The sequence below is a fragment of the Rhinatrema bivittatum genome, chromosome 1 (assembly GCF_901001135.1).
Source record: "Rhinatrema bivittatum chromosome 1, aRhiBiv1.1, whole genome shotgun sequence".
In the NCBI taxonomy this organism is placed as follows: Eukaryota; Metazoa; Chordata; class Amphibia; order Gymnophiona; family Rhinatrematidae; genus Rhinatrema; species Rhinatrema bivittatum.
This window is the reverse complement of record NC_042615.1, coordinates 340,061,633-340,088,722: the sequence shown is the minus strand read 5'-3', so window position 1 is coordinate 340,088,722 and position 27,090 is coordinate 340,061,633. Positions and strand designations below refer to the sequence as shown.

The 27,090-nt window shown below is 41.0% G+C and overlaps 1 protein-coding gene across 1 annotated transcript in view; it reads right to left on the bottom strand.

The window, feature by feature from the left end:
- Positions 1 to 27,090, bottom strand: part of LOC115095751 (vitamin D-binding protein-like) — a 174,646-nt gene that overhangs the window by 89,198 nt on the left and 58,358 nt on the right. Inside the window, exon 5 of the mRNA XM_029609871.1 lies at positions 26,879 to 27,011. Within this exon, the coding sequence (XP_029465731.1) occupies positions 26,879 to 27,011 (133 nt within the window). The remainder of the gene's footprint in view (positions 1 to 26,878; positions 27,012 to 27,090) is intronic.

Sequence of the window (27,090 nt, the reverse complement as noted above, 5' to 3'; positions counted from 1 at the left end):
TTCACATGCAGGCTGCCACTTTATCACACACAGGCTTTTACTCTCGTATACTGTCTCTATCATGCAGGCTCCATTCCTCCTCTATAGACAAACACATTCTCTCTCACACAGCTTCATATCGCCTCACAAACACACAAGCTCTCACATGCTCTTTCTCACATGCAGGCTCCGACTCCCATACATATCTCTCTCTCTCACACACACACACACACACACATCCAGGCAGCTCCCATTCACAACCCTCCAAGCAGGCACCCATTCACACCCATTCCCAGGCAGGCTCCCAATTTCACACACACACACACACACACACACACACACACACACACACACACACACACACATCCAGGCAGCTCCCATTCACAACCCTCCAAGCAGGCACCCATTCACACCCATTCCCAGGCAGGCTCCCATTTTCACACACACACACACACACACACACACACACACAGGTAGGTTACCATTCACACATACCCAGGCAGGTTATCATTCACAAGTAGGCTCCCCATCAGTCCAGAAGGCCGCCAGCAGAAGTTCTTGTTGGGATGATTGCAGGGAACGTGTTGGGCAATATGAAACTACTAGACATACAAGATAAGATGGAGTTCCAAATCAAAGTGTCTGTAAAGCCAAACATCCAATTTTAAACTATATACCATAGGAGCCTGGAAGAGAGTGCAGAACCTACAGAAGTGGGGTAACATGGTCATATCTATGTTTAATAAAACTAACTTTAGCTGTTGTGTTTTCAACCTGATTGGACATTAACCTTTGACATAATGAATTGCAGTAATCTAATCTGTTCAAAACAAGAGAATGAGCTAATAGTTTTAGATATGAGAGATTTAAAAATTGGTGGCAGCCATCGAATGAATCGCAGGAAAAGGCAAACTTTTTTCATAAGATTAGAAATATGAAATGAAAAGGTCAACGTGAGGGGGATGTGGGCTGGTATAGTTGAACGTCCTAACTGGTCTTTGCTTTACCTGGTGAGAATCTGAAGGGCTCCTCCTTGCAGCTAGAGCCAATCTTGCCTCAGCTCAAGGGTCCACAGACACAATAGAAAAAAGAGTAACACCTAGAATGATCACAGAATCTCTAAATTGAACGAGTTCACCAACCATAATAGAATTGGTAATGAGTCACAGCACTTCTTTCTAGTAAATCAGAGCCATCTGACTTGGAGGATTTGACCTTAAGTTTGAAAGACTTAAGCCAGTGGACAACTTCTATAAGATAATAATTAAATTCAAAAAGAGGATCCACTGATTCAAGATATTGGTGTGCAATGATCTAAATGTGATTGGCATAAAAATATCTGGTAGGAGTCACGTGATGTGGTGAACGGGGTTAGACGTGTCTGACTCGGCTCCAGGAGACCGGCCCGGAATCCTTTTACAAATTGCGCCATCTGTCCTAATTTTGCGCTGCAAAATTCCCAGTGAAATCCGCTTATGAATATCGATAGATATATGAACAAATCTCCAGCGACTATGCCCGCAAAACTGGCTAGGAAGGAGAAGGAAAAAACTAAGCCGGTGGAAGACAAAATGGCTGCCAACGCTGCAAAATCACCCTCGGCTGGAGCAGTTACAGACCCCACCATTGCGGCGATCACGGAAGCTGTTACTGAGGCGCTAGCGGTCAAATTGGATAAAATCTCGGACCAACTTTCTAGTTTGCAGAATGCACTTGCAGAAATACCGCCCCGAATCGACGCACTAGAGCTCCGCATGGCAGCAGCGGAAGATGAAAATCTAGCAGCTGGGGGCAAATTAACAACTTTGGAGAAAGCAGTCCTACAGCACGAAGAAAAATTGGATGAGCTAGAAAACCGCTCAAGGCGGAACAACCTGAGGTTTGTAGGACTGCCAGAGACTGTCCCGGACTCGGAACTTGCTAGCCAGCTTGGGAAGTGGCTCCCAGAGGCTCTGGGCCTCTCAGATCAGTTGGGCGCCATGAAAATTGAGCGGGCTCACCGTCTGGGACCACGCATTGATTCTCAACAGAGACCCAGGGTGGTCATTGCGCGCATGTTGGACTTTACGGACAGGCAACTTATATGGCAAGCTTCGAGAAAAGCACCATCGTTACAATTTCAAAATATGCCGGTAAAGATATTTCAAGATTTCTCTGCCCGAGTGGCGGCTAAGCGAAAAGAATTCGGCCCACTCTGCTCACAATTAGCTACCAAACAAGTGCGGTTTGCTCTTCAGTTTCCCGCCAAGCTTTGCATATGGCACAATGGGCAATCTCAGGCTTTTGAAACCTTCTCTGAAGCGCAAACGTATGTGAAAGATTCGCTGGCGATTGTTACTACTTGAATCGACTTGCAACGGAAAGGGGAAGGTTTTCTTCTTCGCTGAGGAATTTAGTTGATGTTTGGCGTGCCTGACCTGATTCAGGCTACTTTATGGATCTACAGTTTGATATGCGGGTTCTTGTTTAGTTGGAAGCTTTTTCATTCTTGTTTGGTTCTGCTTGGACATTGATTGACTGGTTTCCTTTTATTTTGGGTTATTTGACCAAGATAACTGGATCAGTATTTTTCTAAAATGTCCGGGACCTGTCTCCTGACCACGTACATTGGCTCCAGCTCTCCTTGTTGAGGGCGTACCCTGAGGATGGGAGCATATTTTGATAAGGTTCCTAAGGGGAAGGGGGGGTGGGGTGGGAATCGGGGAGGGAGGGAGTTTAGATACCAATCTGTTGGGATAAAGGACTGTGGCTTCAGGGTTGAGACCCATTTGCAGTGTAATTGCTTGAATGTTCAAAAGATGTGGAGAGTGGATACCCAATTGTCTTATAATGATGGGGGGGGGTTATGGAAAGCTCCAGCGGCTTGTTTGTATCATGACGGGGTGATTTCAATGATAACATGTGAGGTTTTTCATGTCTATGTAATTGTAGTAAGTGATGATACCTAAAACGAAATATATGAGTTGGAATGTTGCAGGTTTGGGCACAGCTATTAAGAGGGAAAAGGTCCTGGCGCACTGTCATAAATCCAAGGGTGACATAATTTTTCTGCAGGAAACGCATATGCTGGATAAAAACATCTTAAATTGCAAAACAAAAGGGGTTATACACAGGTGTTTTTCTCCTCTGGTACGAGTAAGCGCAATGGAGTGGCCATTTTAATTAAAAAATCGACTCCATTTCAACTAGATACTCAATGGTCCGATACGGAGGGGAGGATTATAATTATTAAAGGTACGCTGTATGGCCATCCCATTGTCCTAGCTTCTATCTATGGGCCAAATAAATATAACCATTTGTTTTATTCCAATTTGGTTTCCCAAATTACAGGATTGGGTGTTGCAGCAGTAATATTGGCAGGTGATTTTAACTGCTTGGCGGACCCCAAAATGGATAAGTGCTCAACAGTCCATACGCCTTCTTTGGGTAAGGGGAAAGGCATTCCTTTTTTATGTGATACCTTGCACTTATTAGATATTTGGCGAGTGTATCATCCATCGGAAAGGGATTATACCCATTTTGCTCGTGCCCATCCAGCGAAGTCTAGGATTGACTATTTTCTCATTTCTGAATCCCTCTTTCCTGACGCGGATGGCGCAGAAATTGGAAACCTGCTCATCTCCGATCATTGCCCGATTTTTTGTACGGTGGGGGAGATGGCCAGGGTGCCTTCACTGTTTCAATGGCGTATGCCAGAGTGGCTGGCGATGGATTCAGAGTTTAAGACATTTTTGGAGCAAAAATGGACTGAATTTGCAAATTTCAATGCTCAACACCAGGACACGCCAGTTCTCTTTTGGGAGACGGCTAAAGCAGTCATCAGAGGCGATATTCTTAAATACACAATCCAAAAGAAAAAACAACAAAATAAACAAATTTTAGAGTTGGAAACTAGACTAACCTATTATAAGAAGCAATGGAATAGTCAAAATTCCCAGATTTGGAAAGATCGGTTTCAGCAAACCCAGACCTTGCTTAACGATTTAATTCATCGCAGGGCTACTGGTAATATTTTTGCATTTAAACACAAGCTGTTTGTGCATGGTAACAAGCCAGGCAGACTTTTGGCACAGTTATCCAAAGCACGGGAACCCTCTAAATTTATCTCCTTTATTAACCAACCTGATGGCACCCGGGCTATTTCTACGGCTGAGATTGGGCGGGTTTTTCAAACTTTTTATGAGACCCTTTATACAGCAGATCCCTCGAATGTTGACAATCAGCAGGCCTTTTTTACTGATCTACTCTTGCCTACGATATCGGATACTCAGCGGTCTAGTCTTAACAAACCCATCACTGCACTGGAAGTTAAAAAGGTAATTTCAGAGCTCAAATTACATAAATCCCCGGGACCAGATGGCATGAACTCGTTATTTTATAAGTCCTTAGGAGACCTTCTGGTGCCCTCCCTGGTTACATTGTTTAATCATATGATCGATAATGAGATGATACCAGATACCATGAAGGTTGCAGCGATTACTATTTTACCCAAACCGGGTAAAGATCCTGCGGAACCGGGCTCTTACTGCCCTATTTCTTTGCTTAACCAGGATGTTAAGATATACGCTAAAGTGCTGACCAATAGGCTGAAACATGTTTTGCCCGATATTATCTCTCCAGAACAGACAGGATTTGTACAAGGCCGCAAGCCTGTAACCAATATCAGACGCTTGCTGGCTGCCTTGGAGAGTTGCAAGGTGACATCAATGCCTGAACCTCTCTTGGTAAGCTTCGACGCTGAAAAAGCGTTTGATCGGGTAGCTTGGCAATATTTATTCGATGCCTTGAGGGGCTTTGGCATTACGGGTCCCTTTTTATCAGCAGTTCAGTTACTGTACAAGGACCCTAGGGCTTTTATATGCGTCAATGGGACCACCTCCCCTATGTTTACCTTGGGAAGGGGAACCAGGCAAGGATGCCCCTTGTCTCCCCTACTGTACATTCTATCCTTAGAACCGTTGACCCAAAAAATTAAGCAATCCCATCTTATCCCGGGTATTAGAACAGGAGCCATAGAGCAAAAGTTGATGTTATTTGCTGATGATATGTTGATGATGATAACTCAGGCTCGTACCTCTTTACCGGAGCTGCTTAGTGTGATTAAAACTTTTGGGACTTTCTCTGGTTTGAAGCTTAATCTAACGAAATCAGAGGCATTAGACTTATCTGGCTCCTTACGGTCTTGTTGGGGGGATTTTCCGTTAATGTGGGCGACCGACACGATTAAGTATTTAGGGATCAGAATACATAGAGATCCGCAGCATTGGTACTCATATAACATTTTACCAGTATTGAAAATATTTCAGGTGAAAACGGATAGTTGGCGAGCATTGCCCTTGTCCATATCGGGGAGAATTGCTTTGGTGAATATGATCCTTTTGCCTAAACTACTTTATATTTTACAGATGACACCTTTCTACCTAACAGTTAAAGATGTAAAACTTTTCTATAGGATATTGGGTAAATTTTTTTGGAGTCCTAAACGAGCCCGATTGGCCTTCTCGAAGCTGATGGCCCCTAGGGCAGCCGGAGGCAAGGGTGTTGCAAATTTGCGATTTTATAATATTGCTTGCTTGTTGCCAACCCTGAGGGACTGGTTAGGGTATGAGACCGGCTCCGAAGCCCTGCTAGTAGAGAGGGAGGCATATTCACCCCACCATTTGGTTTTTTGGTTACACTCTCCGCAGGGGAATCTTCCAGCACATGTCTCCTGCGGTCTAGTGGCGAGTGGAATGCGCAAATGTTGGCAATACATTAGACGACACTTTCATTTAGACTGGAGAGTGTCATATTGTCTACCGCTTTTACAAAACCCAGATTTTCCAGCTGGGATTCCCCTACAAACGTTGAGGAGGTTTCAACGGAGGGATATTGTAGATATTTCTCCGTTTATTGACTTACAGACCAACTCAATGCACTCCTTTGCTCACTGTTGCCAACAATATGAATTGACTGATGCAGATCATTTCACATACATGCGGATACGGAGTTATATCCATTCATGTCATAACCGCTGTAGTAGAGCGGTCACTAATGGCCCCTTCCAGAGGTATTTGCACATTAATTCACTTAAAAAAGTTAAACTGTCCATGTTTTATAAGTTGCTGCATGATACTACTACTTATGATTTATATCAAAGGTGCTCTACTCGATGGGGGGAGGCTTTGCAGGAAGACATTCCGGTAAAGGCCTTACGTCAGGCCACTCAAATAATACCGAAGGCCGTAACCAGTGCAGACATGCGGGACCTACATTTTAGAATATTACACAAACTTATTATTGGCCCCCATAGAGCATTTTTGGCTGGTATCATACCTTCGGGGGCGTGCCCTAAATGCTCTGAGGTCCACGCTTCTTTGTTTCACTGTTTATGGGAGTGCTCACAGATTCAAACCTTTTGGTTACAAATTATTGATTACAATAACTTGCAGTGGCCGCAGCATTTACGGACAGGTTCTTTTTGCTTATTGGGGACCACATGCACGATGATATCCCAAGACTCTTGGAACACTGCTTCGATTTCGTCTCTAAAGTTTCTGCACAAGAGTCGATTGGTGGCGCTGCGGATTATACTTCGCCATTGGATAACTTCGACCATTCCATCAATGACAGAATGGAAAGAGGCTATGCTGGACTTATATCTTCTGGAATGCAAATCGATATTGACTTCTCCCAAACAATAACAGGCACGCTTTGGGAAGCTGTGGTCCCCTTTCCTAAAGAAGTCCCCATTGGGAGGTGATATACAGTCTGGATTGGGTAGCGGATAGTATTTCCTTGTAGTATTCACTTCTGATTCTGATTATGGCTTGTTTGATTACACTGCTTTGCTAGGTTAAGCTATATTTTTGGAATATTTTTGGAATTTTTCTTTCTTTTTGTTTAGTTAGTCTCAAGGGATGGTGTCTACTACTGGGAGGGGGTATGGGAGGGGTAGCTGCAATGGGATTTGTTGGGGAACTGTTGGGGGAAGTTGGGAAGGGGAAACAAAACGGTGACAATATCACCTGTATTGTACACATCAGCTTCTACCTTTAATAACGGATCTGTGTGTAAGGTTTATGAGAGCTGCTATGCTTTTTCTTTAAAAATATTTGCTGGTCTTGTTATCTTTTTATGGTATGGTACTATGCTGTGATATTTGCTTGTTTGTATTTACCATAACGCCAAGGCCTATTTTGTATTACATGATTATTTCTTCTGTTTAGTACCATGTAATGTTAACATTGGTGATTTGATGCTATAATAAAAATGATTACAAACAAAAAAAAAATATCTGGTAAAGCCAAGGCTCTATATCAATGTTGCTAGGGGTGTCAGGGAAAGAGTAAAAAGAATAGGTGAAAGCAACGATCCCTGTAGAACACTATAGTCTAGGTCTTTTGATGCTGAAGTAATAGAGTTCCTAGTAATTTGATACATCTAATCTTTCAAAACAAGATTGAAACCAATCTAATGCTCAGTTGTAAATTCCTATATCCTGTAGTCAAATCAACAATAGCTGATGATCTGCTATGTCAAATGCTGCACTTATGTCTAAGCAGACCAGGAGAACAACCCTACCATTATCAAGATGAAGACTTACCTCATTAACCAGGGATACCATGGCTGTCTCAGTAGTCGGTACTATACTCTTTTCTGTAATGAGAATGTTTGGGATGCAAAACCAAATTTTGTTCCAAAAATGTATTAAGTTAAAGTTGTACTGTTTTTTCAGTGACTTTAGACAGAGAAGCCAAATAGTTGTGTTCTTGCCACAACAGCAGCCGGATATTCAGTCACTGATTATATGGCTAAGATGGGCTGAATATCGGCCTCTTATAAAATAGATATAGAAAGTATGCATCTCCCTGCATTAAAAAAATGAGGATATACTGAACATATGCATGTATGTTTGGGACAGAGATATGTGATATTTTATAAAGTGTGCAGCTCCCATCACAAAGCTTATAAAATACAGGCATAACATTTTGTGCACATTTTATATGTGTAAGTGCTAAATTACACATGCTTAGGAGAGAATATTGTTCTGGGTGGGCTATAAATATTTTAAATTAATTAACTAATAATGAAAACTAGAGACGTATGTTTTCAGTTTTATTTTATTTTGTCTGGGAATTTCAATGTTATAACAAAACAAGTCTGTGGAAAAAGGACTTTGATATTGTACACAGGAAAAAAAATCAATGGAAACGTCAATTTTCCACTGATTTCCTTTTTTGTTCTAAATAAAAACTGAAAATGAAGGTCCTTAAAAATTACCCTCATTATATTTATCTTTTGAAAACAAGGAAAGTAGTTACAAAGGAAAGACTTGGTGTTGTCACTTTGGATTGAATTATGGAGGGTTGGTGGGCAGAAGCACCTCAAGTTACATACTTCAAAATATTAACTTACCTGATGTTTTACTCTTATTAATTATATGATCTTATTCCTAGGTGATTATTTCTTTTTTGATGCGATATATTGATTTTAGTTAAATCTTTTTTATTAATATTGCTAGCAATTTTAACAGTTATAACACATAACTCCAGCAATATACTATGGGGCCAATATAATAAGCTGCGGTAGATCTGCTGCAGGTTTTTGCATGTGGTATTATGTATGTTTTCCCATGCTAATCATATGCATTTATGTAATAATGCGGATAGCATGGAAAATATGCACATAGAAACCTACTCAAAAATCCACGGCTTGTTTAAGCACTATTCTGTGCTAATGCCATGCAAAGGATGCAATTAACTATTCATGGACAAAGCAGAGAGTCGCATTAGGTAGGATTTTTAGCACCTAGGTCAGGGCAGGAGTTAAGTTTAAGTGCCTGTCTGGAGGTTAATAAGTTAAGCAGTAGAAGCCAGAAGAGAGGTCAGAGAGGGAACAGGCATGTGTCAGAAATGCCAAATGCTTTTGTAGTCCCTTCCAAATCTCTACTACATTTCCCCTGCTTACTGGCATCCACCATTATAGCTCCCATTTGGTTGATTTGGATCATGAAAGGGTTAGACTGCACTACTAGGTTGCCAGCTGGCTCTGAAATTTCAGGACAGGTTGATCCAGTCCTAGTTTTACCCCATTGCATGCTGGGACTTATCCTGATCTACCTATTGCATTCCTTCAGAAAATCTAGACTATAAGTACCTGCGTGCAAGGGAGTAAAACCAGGACTAGATCAACCTGTCCTGAAAATCTGTAGCTGGTTGGCTACCTGTGCTCTACCCACCTACAGTCCCACTCCCAGACCACTAACTGTCTTAAAGGCTTTTAACTGAGAATCAGTCGGGGGTCACCACATTAATGCAAATGTATGTGAAATTTATTGCATAGGGCCTTCAGCGCACATTGAAGTGTTTGTATCGGTGCAGATATTTGCTTTGCATGGATTTTCTGCACGTATCTCATTTGCATGCAATCCCTTTATTACATACTGTGCAGGTGCCTGCATTTTCCGCATGTGCTAAAAAAATAATACATACTGAAAAATAGCACCAATTTTAACATGGGTTTTATTACATCAGCCCCTATGAATGTACAAGGAAAAAATATTTCTTTCGGTTTGGTTGCCATTTTTTGTTCATTTTGGTCCCTAAGTTCATTTGTTTCTCTCATTGGGGTGTGTGCGGGCGTACATGTGTGCGCACACTTGTATGCCCGATTTTATAATGTGCGCGCATGTTATAAAAATGTGGATCGGCGCACGCAAGGGGATGCACAATGGTGCATCTTGCATGTGCGAGCCACGCTGCTTTCCCCCATTCCCTCCCCCCCTAGCCTGACCTTCCCACCCCTTCCTCTAACCTTCCCCCCTAGCCCTACTCTAACCCCCCCCCCCCCCCGACCTTTGTCTTACCTTTTGCGCCTGCCTCTAGGCAGACTGCGCGCACCGGCAGCCTGTTGGCACGCAATCCTGCAACACAGTGGCAATGGCCGCTGTATCGGAGGCTTCTGGCCCCAGTCCCAGCCCCACCCCTGGACCGCCCCTTTAGTAAAGCCCCAGGACTTACACGTATCCCAGGGCTTTACGCACATCACCGGGCCTTTTTAAAATAGGTCCGGCAGGCATATCCCAGCCCTACATGCGTAAATCCAGCACATTTTGTTTTTCATTCATTTTCATTAAAATCAGTGGGGGAAGCAATGCATCCTATTTTGGGTTCTAACATTGGAATTGTTTATCCAAGTTTAATGAAACTTGAAGGCATGTATCGGCAGCAGAAAAAATGGCATTCATTGACCCCAAAAGTGAGATAAAGTGCACCAACAGTGATATCAAAAACCTCAGGCAGCGTGAGAGGGGCAAAGAAGAATGAACAGTTTTATAAAGAGCCCAAGGTGCCATGAGAGGGGCAACATCATAAAACAATGGCATGAACACTTCAAGACACCAAAAGAGGGGGAAAGGGCTCTAACAATAGTGGCATTAATACCCCATGGTACTGAGATAAGGGCAAAGCAGAACAAACAGTGGCATGAACACCCGAAGGCATGAAAAGATGGGCAAAGATCACCAACAACACTAGCATGAACACCCCAATAACCAAAAGTGGGGCAAAGAACACCAACAGTTGCATCAATACCCCACAGCACCAAAAGAAGGGCAAAACAGCACAGAAAATGGCATGAAGATACCAAGGCTCAAAAAGGGGAGGAAAGGGCACCAACAACGGTGTTTTGAAGACCTCCAAGGCAGCAACAAAAGAGCAAAATGTTCATATGCAAAGATAGTTAAATTGAGCTTTTGAATTAAGAAAAGCAAAACGTAAATGGAAAAATCCAAAATGATATTTGTAGCCCCAATTAGCCGTACAGCTGAGAAGTGCGATTTGGTAGGGGGAGATGGCATTCAAACCTTTTGGTTGATTAGAGCAGCGGTCCCCAACCCTGTTCTGGGGGCCCACCAGCCAGTCGGGTTTTCAAGATATCCACAATGATTATGCATGAGAGAAAATGTGCATGCACTGCCTCCATAACATGCAAATTTTCTCTCATGCATATTCAATGTGGATATCCTGAAAACCCGACTGGCTGTGGATATCCTGATAACCCGACTGGCTGGTGAGCCCCCAGGAAAGGGTTGGGGACCACTGGATTAGAGCACCAAATATGCTAATTGGTTATGACATACATCTAAACAATAATCCAGTAGCCAATAGACATGCAAATATATATTTAATAATTATAAAAGCTATTTATTGAAGCATTCTATACTCAAATCATGAAAAATAATGTCTGATAAATACTATTTAAACCACCCCAAAAATATTCCACAATGCAAAATTACAGATTATAATATACAAAATATTTTTGGAGTGGTTTAAATAGTATTTATCAGACATTATTTTTCATTATGATTATTAAATATATATATTTGTGCATCTTTCTTGGCTATTTGATTAGAGCAGCAGCAAAGCTGAAATTCTCGATTGACATGTAACAGAAGGAAAAAATGATTGTTTTTTAAAAAAGAAAAGTTTTATGGCTTGCAACAGTATAGCAGTAATCACTCTGACTTCCCCATTTGGATACCTCCTGTTCATTAATGTCCCAGTGGGCTAAAGGTCCTTTGGCTTACATCATTTAAAAAGAATATTCTGGGATTTTCCAAAGGCTGAATGGCATGCTGTTTACTACTTGGTCTATTCTTGACAGGCATTTACTTTGACACTTTGCAGATTTTTCCACCTGTGGATTGACTTATGACCGTAAAAAGTAAATATCAAAGATGTGTATCTATTGCAAAGAGGCTGCAGATAAAGTGGGTTCCAATATCCACACTTTTGCAAGCAAAAGTTAGAGTTGAAGGAACGGAAGGTAGTGACACATGTATTATCAAGCGTGTTATCAGAAACCAGTGGTACCAAATGTGTTGCCAACTCAACGGTTACTCTCTGTGTGCTGTTCAAAGATGGTTGAACAACATCAGCCACAAAGTAATTCCAGAGAGCTTAATCATTCTGGTTAAATTTCAGCTTACAAAAGTGTCATCTAGGCCATTTTAAGCAGCACCCCTTAAAAAAAAAATAAAGATGTTATCATTTTTTACAGAGGCAAATTCAGTTTTATTTTTATTTTCAGGTTCATATACTCTCTGTTCTTGATATAGTCACATAACTATATTACATCACAGAGAGACCACATACATATGAATATAATTTATCATTTATTAGAAATCACAAAATATTCACCTATGTAAACATTTTAAAATCTAAACTCACACATTCAACCACCATTCACACACCAACATAAAAATATCTATATTGCACAAACGATATTCATTAATCCTAAATTACAATTGATTTTCTAACATCAAGTGTACATCATTTTTACTACATTAAAGTTATTCACATCAAATTTATTCAAATGTTTCTTTGTGTTTTTCTTGTATGTCCAACAAAGGATCTCCTTGTTTCGCCTTCCAATCAGGCTTCCTCAGGGACTTAATCTCATAAAGCCGGTTATATATCTCTCAATGCTTATATCTTGAGACTTTTGTTCTTATTCCACCACGAAAGAAACTAAAAACAAAAAAATTTTTATGTTCCAAAAGCTAATCAGCGTAAATTAATAACTATTGTATAAACCCCAAAGCTTACCTCTCATAAAGTGCAAATCTTCACACTTTTCATTCTACCATCGGTATAGCTCAAGGTCATTTTCAGCTATAAACACACCTTCCCAAACCAGCTTTTGATCACTATAATAAACAACCGAAACATTATATAGAACCTCCACTACATAACTATATCCCCAATCAAATTTACCCCGTATCTCAATTTACTCACACCTCTCAGTAGTGCAAAACATTACAACCGAACACCGCCGCTGGTTCCAGTTTTTAAATAACTCATCTCAAACAATTCATCAACATTGATTCAATGTGGAACCTTGCGTGTTGTGCTTCATTGTATCTATTTAAAAACCAATAATGAATAGCTCCTTAGAATTCATCCTTTAAATACAGACTTACCATTACTTTGTAGCACTCCTAACCACAATCATTTCACCTCCGCCATACTTACACGTGACCCGACGTAACAATCTACGTCGGAAGTAGAGTACCGATGTTGAATACTCAAAACTTTATATACTTGCCTCCAAACAATCCATTTCTCCACCCCTTCAATTGGTTCACATTCAAAAAAATGCGTGCCATTCAATGGCTTCATTAAGGCCCGATGGTATAATAGTTCGCCAATTAAAAATGAATCGTTGTTCCGTCTTTCTTAAAGCTCTAGACAAATCCCCACCATGCTTCAATATTACTCGTTTAATCACGAAAAAACGAATCTCATCTACTGAATGATTTTTTAACACCCAGTGTTCTACCAAGGGGGCATGTTCTCGACGTGTCTTAATTCGACTGCGATGTTCAATAATTCTTAAGCGTATCGAACGCGCCGTTTGACCCACGTAGATCAACCCACATGGGCAAAGTATGGCGTATACTACACCGCTGGAACTGCAATCGAATCTCCCAGGAATCTTATAAGGGTGCTTTAAATGAGAGTGTTCAAAGACTTTACACACCATTACTAAAGAACAGACCGAACAGGCCTCACATCTGAATTGACCACAATTTTCATCAGGATCTAATGGACTGTTATAATCTCTCAATTGTTCACGTAACGACTGGCGCTTTTTCATCGCAAAAATTGGTGTCTCTCTAAATTGTGAATTAGTAGTCAAAATATGCCAATGTTTTAAAATGGCTTGTTTAATACTCCCAGATTTTACAGAGTAAGGGATGGTACAAATTGGTCGAGTCAATCTTTCCTTGGTATTGGATATCAGAAGATTTTCCCTGTTTGAATATAATGCCCGCTTGTAGGCCTTCTTCACTATAGATTTACTATACCCCCTAGACAGAAAGCGTTCTGATAACTGATAAGCCTGTGCTTTAAACTCTGCTGTAGAGCTGCACAAGCGTCTGTAGCGTAAGAACTGTCCTGTTGGAATATTGTTTTTAAGCGTTTTTGGATGAAAGCTCCCATAATGCAATAAAGTATTGCGATCCGTAGGTTTTCTATGTACACTGGTAACCAACCTGTGTTCATGAATCGACACTTTCATATCCAAAAATACTGTAGATCCTGTGTTTTGAGTCACTGTAAAAATCAAATTTGGATCACTAGAGTTCATCATATTCAAAAATCTCTCCAAATCAACCCTATTACCTCTCCAGATAAAAAATAAATCATCTATAAATCGTTTCCAATAGATAATATTGTGGAATAAAGGCGAACTATAAATAAAAGTTTCCTCAAAATTTGCCACATAAAGGCAAGCTGTACTAGGGGCTAATGGGGACCCCATCGGAATGCCACTGACTTGTAAAAAATATTCAGTTTTATAACTGAATATATTCCTAGTGAGTGCTATTTCAGCAATAGTAATCAAAAATTTTAACCTTCGTCTGGGCATATCCATCCTTCTAAGTTCACCTTTAATAATATCTAATATCTAATAATTCTATATAGAATCGGATTGGCTATTGGTGACTGCCGGTATAACCTCTTTATACACCAGTATTCCACAACAGTCGGCATTAGATATTATTAAAGGTGAACTTAGAAGGATGGATATGCCCAGACGAAGGTTAAAATTTTTGATTACTATTGCTGAAATAGTAGAATGAAAAGTGTGAAGATTTGCACTTTATGAGAGGTAAGCTTTGGGGTTTATACAATAGTTATTAATTTACGCTGATTAGCTTTTGGAACATAAAAATTTTTTTGTTTTTAGTTTCTTTCGTGGTGGAATAAGAACAAAAGTCTCAAGATATAAGCATTGAGAGATTTATAACCGGCTTTATGAGATTAAGTCCCTGAGGAAGCCTGATTGGAAGGCGAAACAAGGAGATCCTTTGTTGGACATACAAGAAAAACACAAAGAAACATTTGAATAAATTTGATGTGAATAACTTTAATGTAGTAAAAATGATGTACACTTGATGTTAGAAAATCAATTGTAATTTAGGATTAATGAATATCGTTTGTGCAATATAGATATTTTTATGTTGGTGTGTGAATGGTGGTTGAATGTGTGAGTTTAGATTTTAAAATGTTTAGATAGGTGAATATTTTGTGATTTCTAATAAATGATAAATTATATTCATATGTATGTGGTCTCTCTGTGATGTAATATAGTTATGTGATATCAGAGAGTTGTGTAAAAAGAATTTCCCTCTGTTTAATTACCTTGATATAGTCACGGCATTTTGTGTGCACAACAGCGATTGTTGCTAAATTCCACCAAATGTGATGCAAATTATTATGAATTCCTTCTTATATTCAACATGGCCTGGTGAAATCTAACAGCAGATTAGATGTCGAACATGACTTATTTAGAGATAAGTTTATAATGGCACTTCACTATGAAAATTTTTGTTAGTACGCTATTTTTTTTTTTTTAACTCAGCAACTTGCTCATGCTTCTTTGGGATTCCAGCTCAGTTGGAAACTGCCCTGGCAGTATTCCTTCTCATTTTGAAAGGGTATGTGAGCAAAACTTTTCTTATGTGCAACTTTTTATCAGCTGAGTTCAAATTTGTGTGCTACGAGCCAGTATAATGCAAATAACATCAGGATTTCTTGTGTGTGCTATGACTTGCCATTTGCACAGGGTTCATGGCCTGCGACTGCAAGCTTAGAGGGGACACTGCTAACTGGCATAAGGCACCATGCTGAGCTTTCATTTACAACCACGCAGGCTCTTTCCCATTTTATTCCCCTTTAATCAGTCCAACATTGCTTTCTGCTTCATTGGCAAGAGGTAACAGGGAATTGGACTCAGACAGCAACCAACAAGGGCCTTGACTTTGACAGTTCGGGATACTAAGTATGGGGGTGAGCTGTATGGCACGGCGAATGCTACCATAAGCTAGCTGGGCAGACTGTATGGACCTTTTTTGTCCTTTTCTGCCATCTTTTTTCTCATTTTCTAAGTCACTGGAACAATAATCCTCATGCTGAGAAGCACCAAGCCTTGGCCCCTCCAGTCCTGGTAGAAGTACACTCTTGAGTTAGCTAGTAGGAGTCACGGTTGTGCAATGGCAGTGATTCTCTTCCTCCTAAAGGCTGCCTCAAGGAGCGGGAGTCATACCTGATTTCCTAAATGACAGTGTTGCCGTTGAGTCATTGGGCCAACCTAACATTGGCATATATTTAAATGGGGTTAAGAATTGTACAGTTTAACTTCTCTATCTAACTTGTAGAGGCATCCAAACATTTTGTTATTGGTTAAGTACAGCATGCGTTATAAAAATGTGATGAGAATCAATGACGGCATTGTTTGGCTTGACTTATCCAGATAATTTTGGACTTATTCATCTAAGTGACACCGGCTGAATATCTGCCAGGGATGATTGGCTGCTATTGAACTGGATAAATACTCATCCAGATAAGTTTTTAGGCAAATACGTGTCGTAAGGGGTGAGGGTGTTCCGGGGGAGGAGCTGAGTTAACCAGATAAGTTTTCCAGCTAACTCCTATATTCAGTCAGCTGGATAACTTATCCAGCTAACTATGGTTGGCCTATATGCCTGTCATAAAGTTAGAAACTTAACCAGCCAATGTTGGGGCAGCCAGCAGGGACGGATTTAGGATTTTGCTGCCCCTAGGCACTTTTGGTGCTTTCACCCCTTCACCTTCTGCAAGGGGCTATTACAGGATAGCAGAGCCGGAAGGCAGCAAATCTTAGCCAGCCTGCTGCTCCTAAATATTTGCCATCCTAGGCACAAACATAATGGGTGCCTATTGACAAATCCAGGGCTGATAGCCAGGAATATTCAGCAGCACGGCTGCACCACTGACTTTACAAGGTAGGTCAGCTGGATAATTTATCCGGTTAAGTAGACAAGCCACACCCTGGCCTAATATGGACCTCACTATCAGGCCGATACAGTAAAAATCACAGGAGAGCGGGCAAGCGCACATGCCAATCTCCTGTGCGCGATTCAGTAAATAAAATTATTCAAATTATGGCCTGTGGTAAAAAGAGGCGCTAGGGACACTAGCGCATCCCTAGCGCCTCTTTTTTGACAGGAGCGGCGGCTGTCAGCGAGTTTGACAGCCGACGCTCAATTTTGGTGGCGTCGGTTCTCAAACCCGCTGACTGCCACGGGTTCGGAAACCGGACGCCAGCAAAATTGAGCTTCCAGTTTTCAACCCGCGAGCCGCGGGCTGATTTTAAAAATTTTTTTTATAATTATTTTTAACTTTTGGGACCTCCGACTTAATATCGCCATGATATTAAGTCGGAAGGTGCCAACAGAAATTATTAAGTCGGAAGGTGCCGGCCGAAATTAACGCCTAGCTTTGGGTAGGCGCTAATTTCTGAAAGTAAAATGTGTGGCTTGGCTGCACATTTTACTTAGTGAATCGCGCGGGAATAACTAATAGGGCCATCAATATGCATTTGCATCTTGCGGGCGATATTATTTTCGGGTGGTTGGACGCGCGTTTTGGATGCGCTATTGCCCCTTACTGAATAAGGGGTAAAGCTAACGTGTCGAAAACGCGCGTCCAAACACGGGATAACAGTGCGCTCCGCTGGAGCACAGTGTACTGTATCGGCCTGAATGTTTTAAACATTTTAACCATTATCTCCCAGCCTGTGTCATATGCAAAGAAGAAAATGCAAAATGCAGTTTTCAAGACAACTATCAAATCAAGCGAATTAGACTGGATTTTTCATTTATTTTTGTATTTATTTTGCAATGGATTTTTCTCGTACAATAGCCACAATGTTAGAGTTCCACACTTGCCACCGCACTCTATATTACTAGAGTTTATTATTCCACTTATGGGCTGGTGCTATGATATCGCCACATTCTACTTAACAGAACAATTCTCTTGGAGAATTAGCAGATGAATATATATATATTTTTTTTTTTTTTAAACTGTATCAGGGTTGCCAACTATTACTTGAAGAAAGTTATGTGAGACACTGTAACATCTCCAGATGGGGAAAATGTACCTAACAGAAACTGCAGGACACACAGCAAGCAAGCATGGGTGGAACATTTTAAAATGAACCTTTGGGGATTTGGAAATGAGCCTTAAACAGAAATCCCTCTGTATTATATGCTGCCTTTTCATAGGTAGAGCTTTTACTGTGAGTCCTGGGATTTAGTGCTCTTTTGGTATAGAGATTTGCTATATAGTTGTTGAATGTGTTTTTGCAGGGTTTTTTTTGTTACATGATATCGGGCCAAGTAGAGGAAGTGGTCCATGTTGCTGTTAATGAGTTGGCACCAGAATCTGAGTCTCTTTTTATTTTTTATGCTGAGCAATGAGGGGAAACATCCTAACTCTGTACACACATTGCTGGGGAGTCTCTGTGGATGTGTTGTATGTTTTCAGATCTGGAGGTGCTGGATTTTCCTCTTAAAAACATGGAGAATAAAGTATTTTTCCACTCTGTGAACACTACCATCTTCCTAATTGATTGACAGTTCTGTATTGCAATAAGGAGGCATTTCAGATTTGAAAATTAGACCTATATCTGACATAGAATAATCAATGCCTAACCTTTGCATTTTTATCAGTGGTCAGGGCTATGGGAACTGCAATCTCAATTATCTGACAAAATAGCTCTATCTCTGCTACATTTAATCTGCCTGTCTTCAGCCAGGGCATCTCCACCAGTCATGTACTCATACAAGGAGCTCTGCCTTCATGTAAGTCCCTTGATAGAGATGTGCAGAGGAAAATGTTTCATTTTGGTTCATTCATATAATTTTATTTTTATTTATTTAAAAACTTTTCTATATCATCATTAAGTTAAATAACCATCACAACAGTTTAGAGAAGGGCACGATAAAGAGAAATATGGGTGGTACAGATTACAAATTAATCATGTGCGCCTCCATTTGGTGGTATAGATTACAAATTAATCATGGCGCCTCCATTTGTTTCATTAGTTTCAAACAAAAAAAATTGTTTGCTCATTTTATTCATTAGCCATTATAGTCAATGGAGGAAATAATGTAGGCTATTTTGGGATCCCAAATTGGGATTTTCTAATCATTTCTAATGGAACTGGTGAGTATACATCATCAGAAGGGTGCCAATGAATCAAGATTATGTCAACGTGACACCAAAGACTGCATGAAGAGCCCAAGGACCCGCAATGGGGCAAACTGGTACCAGTAGTGGCAGGATTTCTCCAAGACACTGACAGTGAAATAGAACAGCAACAAGAATGGTCAGAATATCCCAAGACTTCAAAAGTGGGGAAAAGGGCACCAACAACAGTAGCATGAACTCCTCAAGGATGTATGAGAGGGAACAAAGCACAAAAAGAGGCAGAACTCCCCCCCAGCAGTGAAGGTCAAAAAAAGTGAGAGTGGCATGAAGACTCCAAAGCATCATGAGAGATGCAAAGCAGCCACCCAGAGGGCAAGAACATCCCAAGGCTTCAAATGAGAGGCAAAGGGAATCAACCAAATTGGTAGAAAGTAGAGATGTGATTCGGCCGAACCTTTTGGTTCGGCCTTCATTATTGGCCCGCCACAGGAAATTTTGTTTCCCACTGTTCAGGCCCATTTTTTTTTGACTGTCCCGAACAAAAAAAAAACAAAACCCAACCCTTCAGATTTAATTAATTAAAATCCCCCACCCTCCTGACCCCCCAAAACTTGTCTAAAGTCCCTGGTGGTCCAGCGAGGGTCCCGGGAGCGATTTCCCACTCTCGGGCCGACGGCTGCCAGTTAACAAAATGGTGCCGGTGGCCCTTTGCCCTTACCATGTGACAGGGGCTATCGGTGCCATTGGCTGGCCTCTGTCAGTTGGTAGGAGTAATGGACGGCAGGCGCCATCTTAAACAATGGCGCAGGCCATCCATTGCTCCTACCATGTGACATCTATTCCTGATGGCTCATGTTGATGAACAATGGAGCCGTCTGGTACTTGTCTCTCTTCCTGGAGTTAATACCTGAGGTGTCCACAGCCCTCGGGACAGCTCTGAAGGAAAAAAAACTTATCAGGAGCCATGGAGGCTCCAGGAAAATTAAAGAGATGGGTATTGTGGATGGGAGTCTTATCATTTTCGGGGATCTCCACCATTCTCAAGGTGACCCCTTGTTCTTTTACCACTTCATCAGGTTGTTTGTCCTGTCCCGAAAGCAGAGGGAGGGAAGCCCACTCCTCCTTTTTATTTTGTGTGTCAATCGGCACCCATATCACCGTTTCCCCGGGGGGCTCCTCTCTAACTAGGAGACGAGGGTAGTGATTATCCCGTAGCAGCCTGTAACTCAATAGCTGCAGTTGCCAGGAGTCCTTCCGGTCTCCTGTTATCCTTCCCTAGATCTGCAGAAAGGGGGTGGGGGGGGGGGCTGCCCTGTGTTATCAAGGAGGGGTGTCTCTAATGGTCCTACAAGCCTTGCCATGTCTGTTTCCTGTCCTTCTGGGAGTTCCCTTGTAATGACTGGGGGATCATCTGCGGGGGGACATGTTTCCTATTTGGGGGCACATGTGGCTCCGGAAAGGCTTTCCTGGGAGCTGTGGGAAGTCAAATTGTCTCCCCACTGACGTTCAAGGGCAGCTGGCTCTCCCCTTCCTCGCTGGCCAGGAGCGTCAGGGTTTTTCATTGCAAGGGGATATATCTCTTCCCCACTTAATGGGTCAGATGGAACTGAACTTCTGGTTATTACTAGATCAAGGGTGATCATCACCTCCCCAATCATCTGTTGGCAGGCTGTCACAGGAGGCGGACACCAAGAGGTCTCATTACCTGGACTCTCAGCCTGTGGAGTTGTTTCTTTTTCTTTTTGGCCGTTTGATGGGTTCTTTTCCCACATTTTTCTCTCTTCTTCAAGCCCCGTGATATCCCGCTTACCATCCATGGCTAACAGGAGGAAACAAGTAGGGATTTTATTTATAGGGGGAGCAAACAAAAGTGGGGGGGGGGAACTAAACTGTTTCATAAAAGAAAAATAAGAAGAGAGGGGGCAAAGAAAAATGGGGCTTTCACCTGCAGCCTTCCTTCACCTCAAGGTAGAAGGCAACCAAACTTGCCCTTCTCATACCCTGGCAAAGGAAAAAGGTCTGCTTCCTAAGAACATAAGAACATAAGAAAATGCCATACTGGGTCAGACCAAGGGTCCATCAAGCCCAGCATCCTGTTTCCAACAGAGGCCAATCCAGGCCATAAGAACCTGGCAAGTACCCAAAAACTAAGTCTATTTCATCTTACCGTTACTAGTAATAGCAGTGGCTATTTTCTAAGTCAACTTAATTAATTCCTATAATATAAAGGAACGCTGCAACTCCTTTCCTAAAATACAAAGAGTGGGGGAGTGGTTTTCCTGCTCTAAGAAACACCAGAAGAAAAAGTTAATTAAAAGGGAAAAAGCAACTCCTTTCAGCAGTTGTGCCACTCCTCCCCAAGTGTCTGTCTATCCCGCAGTTCCTGCTGCCTCAGAAAGATGTTCCAGAAAGAAGGCAAAGAAAATAACCCACCTTGTTTTTTTTGGGGCAGCAGGGAAATTCAGCAATTGGGCAGTCTCTGGAGAGGAGCAGATGCAGGGCCAGAAATGGGAGGGAGAGGGGAAAGCAAACTTATTTGCTTTTAAGTTGGGAAAGAGGGGAAAAAAGAAAGAAAATGGTAGTAGTAGAAGAGGGAAAAAGCAATCTTTCCCCCGCCCCAAAACCCACTGAATAGTAGCTAGGGTAAGGAGCCAAGGAAGACTGTATGCAGAAGCATCTTGGGTTTGGTAAGGCAGGGTTATATAGGGCTGGAGTCTGGGTGTGGTGCAGGCAGGGAGGAGGAGCTTGGCAAGGTAGGTGGCCAAGCTCACTGAGGGATCCTGGAGGCTGGGAGCTGTACTACAGGCATAGTCATGCTGATAGTGAGGGGATGGCTCTGATGGCTGGAAGCAGAGTTCATTAGAGGCCTCTGCTGGTGGGGAGGCACCACTGCAGGAGCCAACAAGGAAGGATGAGGCTATGTAGCAGGCGAAATCCTAACACACTGGCAGTACAGAGTAGGGATGATCTTCCTACTAAGAATAGTATAACTGTACCCCCACTCACAGTACCACCCATATTTAGAACTGTCTCTCACACACACACAGTGTATGTGTGCTGTGCTGACTGACTCCATACAGAAAAAAACCTGTTAGTTAAATAGAACCAAAAAGACTGGTAACTTGATAAAACTCTTCTTCTCTTCAGTCTATCAGTGTGCTTTGCTCACCTCACTGTTCAGAGACAAAAAAAAATCATTAGCACTGCTACAATCGACACAATGTCTCCCACCATGATCTCTCCCCCAGTGAAGAGAAAATTCATAATCAGCAGCAGTTCACTACCTCTGTCTTTCTGGTACAATGAAAGAGATCACTGCAGAATAGAAAGCAAAAGTATCAGAGAGAAGATCAGAAGCAAAAGTTCCAAATCCAAAAGTTCTAAGCTTTTTTTAAAACTCTGCGAAAGCTTCTACAAAAAAGTCTTTCTCTGCTAACAGCTAGAGAGGAAATCTACTCTGCTTCTTGCACATGCTCAGACTTTACAGCGAGCGTGGTTCAGTGTCATTTAATCCTGATAACTGCTATAGGTTTCTAAAAAGATGCTGCATCATGATTTGTCCTCTGGCTGGTCTCCTTGCCAAGTTGGTTGCTATAGTTACTTCCATCTGTTTATTTACACAGAGCACAGCCATAGACTTAAATGGGAAACATAAATAAATTAGATGAATTTTTTTTATTTCATTTGTGGGACTTCTCCATTTATTTTGGGAGTCCACAAATATAGACTCATTCATTGTGTTTACCCATTCCTTTCAAACAAATGCACATTCCTATTCCCTGATGCTAAGACCATGGGAATGTATGGACCACATCCATCTCCTAGATAGGGAAGATGATCCATCAGGACACAGAAGTGTGAATGCTTCCACTCATTTTGCTTGTCCTTTTATAAACACAGTTGTTAAATATTAGAGGTGTGCCGAACTAAAATTGTTTTTATGTCATTTCATTTGAATAATTGTAATTTTTAGTTTCATTTCAGTTCCTTCTTTTGTTTAGTTTTTGGTGTCAGAAAATAGTGCATGCAATTTGCAAATAGTGCATGCTATTTTCCGACACTAAAAGCAAAATGAAAGAAAGGAAAAAACTTGAGTCTCAAAACTTTGGCGTCTCTGGAGACCCCCGTCCCACCAATCCACCACCGCTGGAAGTGGGCATTTCCCTAGAAAAGATAATATTTATCTAAAAATCTGTCACAGGCCCCACCCCCAACCCTCCAGCCCCTCCTACTTGAGGCTTGAAATCTGCTTGGCGCGCACCTGCCCAACTTGGGCATGTAGCTCCTTTTTTTTTGGCACACAACAGGCTTTTATAATTCACCTAACAGCATGTACAATATATACTCAATAGTATTTGTATTATACTGGCTTGAGCTGCATAAATTTGAACTTGGCTTATAAAAAGTTGCACAAAAAGAAAATTCTGCCAGTCCACACCATTCCTTTTCCAGTTCACCTAGACCCTCTAGTACTTCAACCTGAATTCCCCCCCCCCCCCCAGTTCATCCAGACCTCCCACCCAAAAATTGCAAACAGAGAAGTCTGATTTCAGTTGCCTTAAATCAATTAGCAAGTACAAAACTGTACAAAAAAAGTTTGATAATTTATGCATGTAAAGCTCTTATAAAAACAGCTACTTCCACAAATACCTCATGACCTCACCCCAGAATGCCCTTAGACCGTCCCTTTTTTATGCCGGTAGATGTGCACTCAATACTGAAATTACACACACACTTTTGATGCTTATAAACTTGCATGTGCACAAGTACATGCTACTTAAGTGCATATATGCTAGTTTTGGGCACAGAACCTCTTTCAAAATGTATTCAGTGTTGCTGATGTGTCCAAATTGTGTTGGAAGAGTGAGTGAGGAGTAATAGTGTATTTAAACTTTGCTCTGAGATCTTTGCTATGCTGTTTACAAAATGAGATTTTCTTTTTTCCTGGTTTTCAAACTGGCCAGTGACCAGTCATCATTATGCTTCTTGGCCAGGGCACTTGCAATAAGAACGTGCAGCCTGGGGTTTTTACAACAAGGACAGCTTTGCCACATTTATCCCTCATGAAATGTGATAGATTAAATTGACATTTGTTGTTTAAGAGGAAAAGAAAAGTGCCTAAATTGGTCCTAGAGGGTACATTTTTCAAGAGCTTCTGAGCTGCTATTTAGCTGACTATTTTATAGCCAGCTAAGTTTATACACATTTTAGTCACAATCTAGCTGGCTAGGTTGTGACTGAAAATTAGCCTATAGTTAGCCAGCTTTAACACAGCTTGCTGATTTAAGTCATCTATCCTGTACATGGGGATAGGTGCATAATGTAGCTGAAGTGGCTAGCGCTGAAGTTTCAATGCTTATCAGCTAAGTTTCCCTGCCCATCTGACTGAACGAAGCCTCCAGGAATTCCAGTTTTTTGCTCTGAAGGGGATAATTTTTACTCCAAGGGGACTTGCTTAGTCACGTAGGTCCATTCCAAAATGGATCCCATAGACTATAAAGGGAGTTATGCAGCTGTGAAAAGGGACCGGGAGATATCCCAACATTAGGGCAGGGCTTCCCAAACCTGCCCTGCGGACCCCTCAGCCAGTCGGGTTTTCAGGATATCCACAATGAATATGCATGCAATAGATATGCATACCATGGAGACTCAGAATATGCAAATTGATGTCATACATATTCATTGTGAATATCCTGAAAACCCAACTGGAGAGTTCAGGATTAGGAAGCCCTGCATTAGGGTTTGTTGACTCCAGGAGGTAAATAAAGGCTGTGTAAGTGTGTGGGTGAATAAATCTTTCTGAGTTAATTCATGGGCAGAATGGAGAATATTAATGAATTATCTAATGAGGCTCCACTTCCTGCACAGCCCCAATATTTTTTTTAAGCATGCCAAATATCTTTCTGACTGCCAGTAATATCACAGGCCTGTCCTCTTTTCCAACAGATACTAACCAGCAAAACCTGAACAGCCAGGGATATTCTCTAGAGTCCAAAAAACAGCAATATTTTATTTAATTTCTGTACCCTCCCCCGCCCCCAACATCAACTTCCTTGTGTTCAGCTCACCCTTATTTCACTTTGCTAAAATCAAAAACAAAAGGTACAGCCGATCTCAATAACTACAGACCTATTGCCTCCCTCACATCATTAGCTAAACTAATAGAATCTGCAGTTTTACGTCAACTTTCTGACTTTCTATCCGAAAATAACATTCTCCACATTAACCAGCACGGCTTCAGAAAGGGACACTCTACAGAAACACTTCTCCTATCTACCTTTGACACATTATTCCGGGCATTTGATTCATATACAGATTACATTATAGTATTTTTAGATATCTCAGCAGCATTTGATACGGTCGATCACCAAATTCTCATCTCAGGCCTACAAGCAATAGGCATCACTGGAACAGTATTAAGTTGGTTTTCATCTTTTCTTACAGATCGTCCTCAACAAGTTAATATTAACCATCAATCCTCTACCCCCTACACAATTCCATCCGGCGTTCCCCAAGGATCTTCATTATCTCCCATATTATTCAATATATATCTTCTTCCGCTTTGTCATATCTTATCTTCACTCAACCTACAATTCAAAATTTATGCAGACGACATTCAATTTCTGGTCCCCTACAAAACTTCCTGGTCCGATACTCTATCTTTAGTTTCACTCTACCTTTCCACCATTAACTCTTGGCTATCTCATAATCGTTTAAAATTAAATCCATCAAAAACTGAATTAGTCCATTTAACATCCATTACAGATTCCTCTATAGGCCCACCATCTCATTTCACTTTCAATGGCTCAACCATTCCAATTAACTGCCATGCCATAAATCTAGGTGTAACCATAAATACAGACTTATCTATGAAACAACAAATCTCCTCCCTAACAAAGAAATCATTCTACAAATTACAGCTTCTGAAACGTCTTCGTCCTCTTCTTTTCTATCGTGATTTCAGGACTGTTCTACAATCTCTTATATTTTCTGGTCTAGACTATTGTAACGCTCTTTATCTAGGTCTATCTGATTCATCAATTCACCCGCTACAATTAGTTCAAAATAGTGCAGCTCGCTTATTATCCGGTACCCCCATTCGCAATCATATTACACCTATTTTACATTCCCTTCACTGGTTACCCATAAAATACAGGATAAAATACAAAGTAATCTCAATCATCCATAGTTTAATCTACAACTCTACATCCACCTGGCTTTGCACCTTACTCCGCATTTACAAACCCACCCGACACTTAAGATCACTTACTCAAAATCTCTTAGACATTCCATCACCACGACAGGCTAGATTAGATATCACCAGGAAAAGAGCTTTTTCAGTAGCAGGACCATCTCTCTGGAACTCTTTACCCAACCCACTCCGTTTAATATCAAATCCTCATCATTTCAAAAAGGCTTTAAAAACATTCTTTTTTCAACAAGCATTTAACACTCCCACTAAGCATCTCCCCGATCAAAAATGAAACTCCATCCCCTAAATTTCTCTCATCAGATACATATTACCTTAACGTCTCTCCTCTTTCATTCCATCCGTGTTCTTTCTAGGACATTACAATTCGATAAGTTGCTACCCCCCCTCCCCCCCCTCCATCCCTTTTACCCTCCCTACTCTTTACCCATGGCATGTTACCATTATTATTATTTTGTTATTTAATAATTTGTTTTAGCTAACATTTATCTAGCTATTTAGTTAAATTTATGTATTTTAAGTTTATTTTAGTTATATTTTATTTTCACTTTATTTTAACATGTTGTAAACCGTTTTGATAAAATTTTATTTTAAAAAGCGGTATATAAATACTTTTAAATAAATAAATAAAATTATCTTTACTAATCAACACTTTTTACTGTACCTGATCTTCAAAGCAGTCAGATCCTGCATCAATTAAGCAACAGTTCGATGAAAACAATATGAGCCCATTTACCAATCTCTTGACATCTTCAAATGAGTTGTTCACTAGAATCTGAGTATAAAATATCAGAGCCCTGAAAAACATTATTTACACTATGTCAGTATTTTCATTTTTTCAAATGTAATATTCTTCTGTGATTGCTCCAATAGACA